The sequence below is a fragment of the Tupaia chinensis genome, unplaced genomic scaffold, assembly GCF_000334495.1.
Source record: "Tupaia chinensis unplaced genomic scaffold, TupChi_1.0 Scaffold000159_1, whole genome shotgun sequence".
Taxonomy (NCBI): Eukaryota; Metazoa; Chordata; class Mammalia; order Scandentia; family Tupaiidae; genus Tupaia; species Tupaia belangeri.
In genome coordinates, this window is record NW_006159630.1 from 859,090 (window position 1) to 868,420 (window position 9,331).

Genomic DNA, 9,331 nt, shown 5'->3' on the forward strand with positions numbered 1-9,331 from the left:
GTGACTTGGCCCGGCTGCAGTGACCGCCCGAGCCCGCCGGTTGCTCCGTCAGGGACTTCCGCCTGGCAGCCAGCGTGTTCGCCGGCCTCCTCTTCCTGGCCTATGCCGTGGAGGTGGCACTGACTCGGGCCCGACCAGGCCAAGTGGCCAGCTACATGGCCACCACATCAGGACTCCTCAAGATCGTCCAGGCCTTCGTGGCCTGCATCATCTTCGGGGCATTGGTCCATGACAGCCGCTACAGGCACTACGTGGCCACCCAGTGGTGCGTGGCTGTCTACAGCCTGTGCTTTCTGGCCACGGTGGCTGTGGTGGCCCTGAGTGTGGTGGGCCACACGGGAGGCCTGGGAGGCCCCTTCGACCGCCTGGTGGTGGTCTACACCTTCCTGGCCGTGCTGCTGTAACTCAGCGCCGCCGTGATCTGGCCGGTCTTCTGCTTCGACCCCAAGTACGGCCAGCCCAGGCGGCCCCCTGATTGCCCTCAGGGCAGCTGCCCCTGGGACAGCCAGCTGGTGGTGGCCGTCTTCACCTACGTCAATCTACTGCTCTACGTGGCCGACCTGGCCTCCTCCCAGCGGATCCGCTTCGTGCCCACCCTGTAACCTGGCGAGCATGGCTGCCCACCCGCTCTCAGACCATACCCCATGTGCGGTGACGGTGATCCAGGTGAACGGGGCATCAGGAACCGAGCAGGAGGGAGGCTGGGGCTCCAGGCATACCAGGGCCACAAGGAGAGGTCGCTCCTGGACTTCCGGCAGCCCTCGGGGCTGGGCTTAGGAAGGGGGGGGCTGAGTAGGGAGCAGGGAGGAGCCTACCGCCCAGGCTCTCGCTCCCACTCCGTCTCGGTCTCTCTGTCTCCACTTCCTTGCTCTTCCTGAGCTTAGTGCCAGTCATTGCAACGTGGCGAGCCTTTGATGCAGGCGCTGCCATGACCCATTCTGCAGACGAGGATGCTGAGGCTGTCACACTTAAGAGAAGCCCTTGTCCACTGGCGTCTGGAGACTACACTCGGCGGTAATAAGGGTGGAAGAGAGCGGCTCCCCGCGATGTGGGCGCAGCTGGGCAGGAGCCCTGGAGGAGAGCCCTGCCAGGTGCTGTGTTGGCCTCTTCCGTCACTGGAGGCCATGCTGTGGCCCCAGGTCTCGGCAGGCTGGATGTGGCACAGGTGGCCTGAAAGGGCCTGGGGCTGCCGGCCCCTCACGGCACAGCGTGTGGAGGACCTGCCGGATCATCCATCGGCCCTAAAAGCAGCCCTGTAGCGCCTGTGCTGGGCTCCGGGAGGCTGAAACGGCTGTGGCGCTGGACAGGGTGAGGGCCTGGCCTAGGAAGCTGCTGGAACACGGACGGGACACTGGGCATGCAAGCGTCCAGTTGCTGGTCCCTCCTGACTGCCGGGGCTGTCATCCCCCATGCTCCAACCAGCTTCTCTAGCACTAGAGCCCAGACGTGACCAGCTGGGCAGGCCCACCTGCTGCCCACGCTGGGCAGCACAGTCCTCAGCCTGCTGACTGGCCCCAGGTCCTTGAGCAGAAATAAATGCCACCTTTGATTTACACCCTGGCTCTGAGCCGTTGTCTCTGCCGAGGGGACTGACCCAAGCGGGTTCTGGGCCAACATGCTCCTGGAGAAGGGCCAGAGGGGGCTCAGACTGAGGGAGGAGGTGGCCCGGGGCTGCCTGAGTGCTGGCGTGCAGGAAGGCGGGGCCTTGTGTCCTAAGATCTGGGGACCTCAAGAGCAAGAGGCAGGCATGTCCTCTCCCTCAGGTGGGGGAGGGCCCCGTGGGAAATAGGAGGGTCAAGCTTGTCCTCTCCCTCTCATGAGGGTCATGGTCACGGTCAGAGGGGCTGCTGCTTCTGGGGAGCAAACCCAAGAAGCTCTTGGCGTGGGCTCCAGAGCCCTGAGCCTGGCCTGATGCTGCTGCCGTGCAAGATGAGGGTCGAGCCTCAGTCCCCCTTCCCCCAGCTGCCCGCTCACGGTCCGCATCCCCGGGCGCGCAGGAGGCGGGTCCGGCCGGCGGGAGGGGCGCGGGCAAGCAGATGATGCAACCGCCCTATGATTGGCCGGCGCCCAGCGGCCGCGCCGCGGATTGGCTGGGGCGGAGGGGGCGGGGCCCACGGTCCTGGGTGCCGCGTGGCGGATGCAGCGCCTCGCTGGGGCTACGTGCGCTGGGATAACTGGACCGGGGTAACTGGACCGGGTCGCGATCTGGGGCTGGTGGGCGGGGACCGCCGAGCGGTATGGGGGCTCGGAGGAGGTTGCCTCGGGCGTCGGGTCCTTCCCCAAAACTGGTCGTTTCTTCTGCTGCTCGCTAACCCCTTGCATTAGCCCCCAGTTTAGGCTCCTCGGCCTGGGGACCCCCGTTCTGTGCGGGGAATGGAGAGCCTACCAGGCCCGGGCTGTCCCGCAGCGAAGGGGAAGGTTGGGGCGGGGGTGCCCGGTTACCGGAGGCGTGACCCTGGTACTGCCCACCTGAGTTGCTCTGGTCCTGCAGGGCAGGTTGTGCTGCGAGCGCTGTGGGTACGCGGCCTCTCGTCATGAGCGTGGGCTTCATTGGGGCTGGCCAGCTGGCCTTGGCTCTGGCCAAAGGCTTCACAGCAGCAGGTAGGGTCTGGGGCCAGGGAGGGGCCAAAGGGGAGAGGCAGGCTCTTTTACCCCTGGGCAGGGCTAGAGATAAGAAGGTGGGAGTCTGCCCCCGGTTTGGGAGGGTGTTACTCCAGGGGAGTGTCTCTCTCTACTGCCCTTGAGGTGGGAGGGGAGGCCAGCACTGACCTGGAGGAGGAACTCTCCCCCGCAGGTGTGCTGGCTGCCCACAAGATGATGGCCAGTTCTCCAGACATGGACTTGGCCACGGTGTCGGCCCTCAGGGTAGGTGCAGGACAGGAAGGCCCGGGTCCCAGTGGGTGCTGGGAGGGCGTGGATGGGGATGGGGCCGGGCTGCACCCCTACCCAGTGAGGGTGGGACCCTGCCTCCTCGTCCTGGTGACTCCCAGTGCTCAGCTCTTGGGACCAGGGCGAAGGGTGAAGGGTGCGCGTATGTAGCTGATGTGAGGGTTCCCTGTATGGATCTAAAGTTTGAGTAGGGGTCACCACAGGGGCCTCTGGAGCCCAGACAGGTGGGCCAGCATGAGGCCAAAGAGGCAGCGTGGGGTTGAGTGTGGCTTGTTTCCCGCAGCAGTTAGGGTCTCCGGTCCAGGGGTGGGGCCGGGCTCCCTGTTGAGACCACCACTCACACCTGGGCAGCAGGAGCCGTTGTGCTGCTCTGATGTAGGGCTTTCGGCTGGGGCGGGAGTGGAGGGAGACAGGCACAGGCTGAGCCTGCCCCGTTGCCCCGCAGAAGATGGGGGTGCACCTGACCCCTCACAACAAGGAGACGGTGCGGCACAGCGATGTGCTCTTCCTGGCCGTGAAGCCGCACATCATCCCCTTCATCCTGGACGAGGTCGGGGCCGACATCGAGGACAGGCACATCGTGGTGTCCTGTGCGGCCGGCGTCACCATCAGCTCCATCGAGAAGGTGCGTCCGTGCGCCCGCAGCGTCATTGGGGGTGCCCGGGCTCCCTCAGGGCCTCTGGGTTCTGGCCGTGAAGGGAGAGTTCAGGAGCTGCTCTGCCGGGCGCCGGCGTGCACACCCAGCCCCGCTGGGGCCAGAGGCACGTGGCCAGGCTGGGGTGCACACGGCTGGTCTCTCCTCAGAAGCTGACGGCATTTCAGCCAGCCCCCAAAGTCATCCGCTGCATGACCAACACCCCGGTCGTGGTGCGGGAGGGGGCCACCGTGTACGCCACAGGCACGCACGCGCAGGTGGAGGATGGCAAGCTGCTGGAGCAGCTGCTGGGCAGCGTGGGCTTCTGCACCGAGGTGGAGGAGGACCTGATTGACGCTGTCACCGGGCTCAGCGGCAGTGGCCCCGCCTATGTGAGACACCTCTTTTCCTGGGCAATTCAGGGCTGTGACAACTGGCACTGTGCCCCTCCACCCTCCTCCAGGCCCTGGGGGCACTGCCCAGAGGAGAATGAAGAGCCTGGGTGCCTTCTCCCTGCAGGCGTTCACGGCCTTGGATGCCCTGGCTGACGGGGGTGTGAAGATGGGGCTTCCGCGGCGCCTGGCTGTCCGCCTCGGGGCACAGGCCCTCCTGGTCAGTATGACTCGGCCCTCTACCGGGTACTACCTTCGCCTGTCCGAGTCTTGTGCACCTGAGACAGCTGAGGGGTGTTGGCTACTGCAGGGCGGGGCGCCCTTTACTCATCACCCCCCTTGGCTGCAGGGGGCTGCCAAGATGCTCTTGGACTCGGAAGAGAACCCCCGGAAGAGCACCCCGGCCAGCTCAAAGACCACGTCTGCTCTCCTGGCGGGGCCACCATCCACGCCTTGCACGTGCTGGAGAGCGGGGGCTTCCGTTCCCTGCTCATCAACGCTGTGGAGGCCTCCTGCATCCGCACACGGTGGGCCTCTGCCAGCCGCCCCAGCGCGCCAGGGCCCTGGCCGTGCCCACGTCTGCCTGGTCACTCACTCAGCATTTATCGAGCTCTGGCTTGGCGCTGGGCAGGACGTGGGTCCCAAGGTCCCCACCCTCTCCCATTGCCCTTCAAGGTGGTGACGTCCACGGGTGTGACCAGGCAACCTTGGGGCCAGCACTGCACACCTCATGGTTTTCCTCCCATCACAGCCAGGATGCCAGGCCGGGGTGGACAGAGGCCTGTCACACTCCCTTCCTGGCCTTGCTTGGGGACCGGGACGGTTGCCCCAGTGGTGCGGATGTGCTCACCCAGCAGAGCCCTTCCCGAGTTCTCCCTTCACAGGCAGGGAATGGCCAGCGTGCCTGGCACCAGGAGGGTAAGAGGACAGGGAACACCCACTAGCCAAGAGGACCTCAGGCAGGCCAGGGCTGCTGGGTGGGCCGGCCACACTGTCCACCCTGTCGTCCACATACCTCCTGGGCCGGGCCTCCGTGCAGGAGAGATGCAGACAGTGTGATCTTGGGTCGTGCGCTCAGGCGGCGAAGGCTTGGGGCCTGGCACACAGTGGGAGGTTTGATGATAGCAGACTACAGGTGAGGGCCGAGCAGCTGCTGCGGCTTGCAGAGGGGACTGTGAGCGAGCCCTGGGGAGGTGCTGGGAGCTGTGGGCACCGCTCCCTCGTCCCTGGCCGGAGGCGGAACCAACTCTCGCTGTTCCCCAGGGAGCTGCAGTCCATGGCTGACCAGGAGAAGGTCTCACCGGCTGCCATCAAGAAGACTGTCCTGGACAAGGTGAAGCTGGACCCCCCTGCAGGAGCCTCTCATTCCCCTTCTGGCCACACTAAGCTGCTGCCCCGCAGCCTGGCCCCGGCGGGCAAGGACTGACAGCCCCACTCATGCCACTCTGTCCTCTGCTCACTCCTCTCCTGGCTCAGAGCTGCGCTAGGGCCTCGAGCCCAGCCACGGCATCCCCATGGTGCAAGCTGCCCCGGGCTCCAGCCAGCCCAGCTCTGCAGCCCCTACTGCCTCCTGGCCCAGAATAGGAAGGGGTTCTCTGACCTCAGCCTCCTCTACCCCAATCAAGTCAGGACCCCCTTCCTAGGGTGCAGGAGGCCTGCGGGGCCTTTGCCCAGCCCGCCCTCCCCAGTGTCAGGTGGCTGAATACAGAGGTCAAAGGCTCCCCTCTGAGGGCTCAGCCTAGGTGGGAGCCGCCTCCCTCCTGCCCCTTCCTCACCCTCCACTCGGGAAGACTCCTCCTTACCCTGGGTGAGAGGGACTGGAGGGTCCCAGGTGTCCTGAGTATGGCACAGGAGACCACAGACCTCGTGGTCAGCTGCCACCCATGAGCCCTTGGGGTATTTAAAGAAAGGCCCTCGGGGCTGGCAACCCTTCTGCACCCACCAGTACTTGGGCATCTGCCTTTCCCGCCCTTTGGGGTGCCAGCATTTGTCTCCCGACCCGATAGGTTAAATAAATTGGTTTCCAGCCCCAGTTCCCGACCTCTGGCTCTGTTTTCCATGTGTGATACCAGAGGTAAGCCAGCAGCTATGCCCAGAGCCTTTTGCAGCAGGGCTGGCCAGGGGACCCAGAGTCTCCTGTTGAGCAAAGGAGCAAGTGCGACTGGGCCCCCGCCGTCGGAGACCTGCCCAGAAGCTGGCTCCATTGCCTGGGGTTGGCAGGCCCTGCTGTGGGCGGCGCACCGGCCTCTGTGTCCTCCGCCCTTGCCTGTGTGTTGGGCAGATCCCCTATCAGTCCATCTAGGCCAAGCAGGGCCAGACTCCTGGGGAGGAGGGAACCCTGCAGGGAGTGTTTAGGCATCTAGGCGGACAGCCACAGGTCACTGCAGAGGGGGGACCGGCCCCTGCAGCAGGCTGGCCCGTCCTGTCCGCAGGGTGAGCACGCAGCTGCTGGACAGCCCCTGCCTCAGAGGGTCTGTCCGGTGCTGTCAGTCTTAGCTGCTTAGGTGCTGCCAGACCTCGGTAGGTAAGGCATCTACTTTACCGAGAAGCCAATCTAATCCGACGTGGGGCCCGCGGTGGTGGGCGGTACAGGTGGCTGGATCTGCATGGCCTACCCCGCAGTCTGAGGCCTGGGACCTACAGCTTGAAAATCACATGTGGTGCGTGTGTGTGTGTGTGGGCGTGCATGCCCCAAATTCATTCTTTCTTTTATTATTTTTGGAGAGTTTTTTTTTATAGGGCACATGCACTTGCCAAAAAGACAGAGACAGACAGACAGAAAGTGAGAAATCACCCCCCGGGGGGATGGCCCCGCCGCAATCCCTTCTCCTCCATTCTCCTCTTGGGATCTTGGGCATACCCGCACACACGCACCCGGTGTGAGTTTAAGCCACCGGGTCTGGGACTTGAACCGCAGTTGACTACATGGGAGTCCAGCGACATAGCCATTACGACAACTGCTGGTCCCATATGCCCCAAATTCTGAGAGGAGAGCGAAAGAGAAGGGATTGTGAGGTGGCCATCCAACTTGGGTAATTTCACATTCTCTCTCTCTGGTGAGCCCATGTGCCCCATAGCAAAATAATAATAGTAATAATCTATGATGTAAATGTTAAGCAAAAACTCAGAAACCCCAGATATGTTTGGCCAAATATCTGTGCGCTCTGTGGCCCAGTCAAGTTGACCTTTAAAATAAGCCATGTGGGGGATGGGAGGTGGCATGGTGGTTAAGGGCTTTGGACTCTCACATCGTCAACTGCGGTTCAAGTCCCAGACCTGGCAGCTTCCTTTCTCACTTTTCTTCTCTCTCTCACTCTGTCCCTCTCTGGTCAAAATTAAAATAAATAAATAAAGCTAAGTAGAATAATAATTTTATTATGCATGGGGGCACCTGCGTGGTGACAGTGGGGCCCCTGTCGGGCAAGGGGAAGAACTTTTGAAGCACTTCACCATAGGGCTTCCTCCTCACTCCTCCCCTTTCCCCAAACCTACTTCAGAACCAAGGTCTGGTGTGTCCTAGATGGGCAGAGGGCGCTCGGGGCAGGACTCCAGGCCTAATCAGGGAAGACTGGAAGGAAACATAAACACAGCAAGTGGCCCAAGACAATCCCTCTCTGCCATGGCGGCCCTGAGAGCCCTGGGCCCTCCCCTGTCCGAACTCAGGCTGCACAGGCACGAGGGTGATGGTGGGTGGGCCTGGAGTACCCGCGGCCCTCCTGAGATCTGGCTGCGAGGTCGTTGTGGGCTCCAGGTGGGTAGTCAGGCTGTGCCTGGCCAGAGTCCCCTCCACTGACAGTGCAGGGAGGCCTGGTCTCACAGGCTGATGCCTGTCCCAGCAGGGGCTGGGGGCACGGCAGCCAGAGGAGGGCAAGCAACGCTGCCAGGCAGAGGGCCGTTGCAGAGCCCACTGGCCCAGCTCGTGTGGATGTGGGCTCCCCAGCCCACTGCGGGCACTCTGGCCATCCCCAGGACTGGGAACTGCCCATCCCAATGGGGCAGAGCTGGGAGTGTCGTACCGCCCTGAGCCTCACAGGCCAGGAGCCACTGGGAGAAGAGCTGGCCACGTGTTTGGTCCAGCTCCTGCCTGTTTCCTGATTGAAGCTGCCTTAGACTCCAGTCTGCCCAGCTGGGGCATTGGCCCCGCACACCTCTGCCAGTCCTTCCCTGCACTAGGCTGAGCTCTGCCCATGGTCACTTGCACACCAGGCTCCAATTCCATGTAAATGGCTGGGCAGAGAAGGGAGGAGTCCCCGTGATGGGCCCACTCCAGGGACCGGGCAGCAGGCTGGCCTCAGTAGGGTTCAGCTATGGGCTGCGTTCCTTGTTCTGGAGCCTCCCCGCAGCATCAGGGTGGGACTGTGCCAAAGTGCAGAGGAGGCGCCCAAGGAGCCAGGGCTGTGCCTGCCCCTGCCCTGAGAAGTAGCTACTGGAGCTGCCCGCAGAGATGCCACGCACTGCTCTCCTGGAACTGCTTCGACAGCCTTACCTTCTTGAGCAAGGGACAGGGGCCTGAGCCCTGCCAGGGAGACAGCCAGGACAGCCAGGGGAAGGTCAGCGTGCCTGGCCAGCTCCCTTCACACAGCCCAGCAGAGAAGGTGTGACAGCGTACTGTCGGGTCAGGACGGGCCCAGCCGGGTTCTGATGCCTCACACTCGATGCTGTGGGGCTCTCACGTCCATCATTTCTTCAGTGGCACTGAACCCCAGGACCGTCCTGCAGTCTGTCTGCCGTTAACTCAGCTGGCCCCACACAGAAGGAGGGCACAGGGCTGAGCAGGCCAGGCGTCTGACCTCCATCCCCTTCCTGCTCTGTCCGCCTCTTTCATCTGGGGATTCGCGACAGCAGGTCTCTGCAGAGGGGGAAGCGCACGGTCCTGGAACGAAGCCCTCGGCTGACCTTGGTGACACATGGTGACACAGAGAAAGGCAGCGCAAATCACACATCCGCGCCTGCCCGTCGGTGGTGCCAGCAGCCCCAGTGCTGGCCGCTGCTGCGAGGTCTCTGGGTTTGGGCCTGCTGACTGCACAGCTCCAGGACGGCCGGCCGGGGACCTCGGCCCTGCACCCTCCCACCGCCTGGCGCGCGGTCCGAGACGGCAGGGCTGGGACGCGCGCCGGGCCTCGACGGGGCAGCGCACTCCCACCGAAGCACCGCTAGGATCCGCTCCGCTTGTCACCCGAACCCTGGACAGGTACCCAGCTCTTAGGGGCGTGGCCTTAGAGGGCGTTTGGGCGAAGGGACCGGGGCGTGACAGCCGGGGCGGTCCCGCGAGACCAGACCCCGCTCAAGGTGCGGCGCGCGTTGCCAGGGGCGACCGCCCGGAGCGCGCAGGCGCGATGCGGCGTCCCGCCCCGCCCCCGGCCGCCGCCGGCGCGCCTTCGCCTTTAAGCTCTCGGGCCGCGTCGCTGCTTCATGA

The 9,331-nt window shown here is 64.0% G+C and overlaps 2 protein-coding genes across 2 annotated transcripts in view; both read left to right on the forward strand.

Annotated features, from left to right (window-relative positions):
• MYADML2 (myeloid associated differentiation marker like 2) overlaps window positions 1–1,537 on the forward strand; it is a 2,702-nt gene extending 1,165 nt beyond the window's left edge. The window contains 1 exon segment of the mRNA XM_006145621.2: window positions 4–1,537. Coding sequence (XP_006145683.1) covers window positions 4–602 — 599 coding nt within the window. The 3' untranslated portion in view covers window positions 603–1,537.
• Window positions 1,538–2,116: 579 nt separating this feature from the next.
• On the forward strand, window positions 2,117–5,955 carry PYCR1 (pyrroline-5-carboxylate reductase 1). Its single transcript, XM_006145622.3, is given in 9 exon segments — window positions 2,117–2,184; window positions 2,492–2,601; window positions 2,795–2,865; window positions 3,335–3,514; window positions 3,694–3,915; window positions 4,043–4,135; window positions 4,265–4,291; window positions 4,294–4,442; window positions 5,179–5,955. Coding segments are annotated over 9 exon segments (1,062 nt in total). The 5' UTR covers window positions 2,117–2,137; the 3' UTR covers window positions 5,342–5,955.
• The last annotated feature ends 3,376 nt before the right edge of the window (window positions 5,956–9,331 follow it).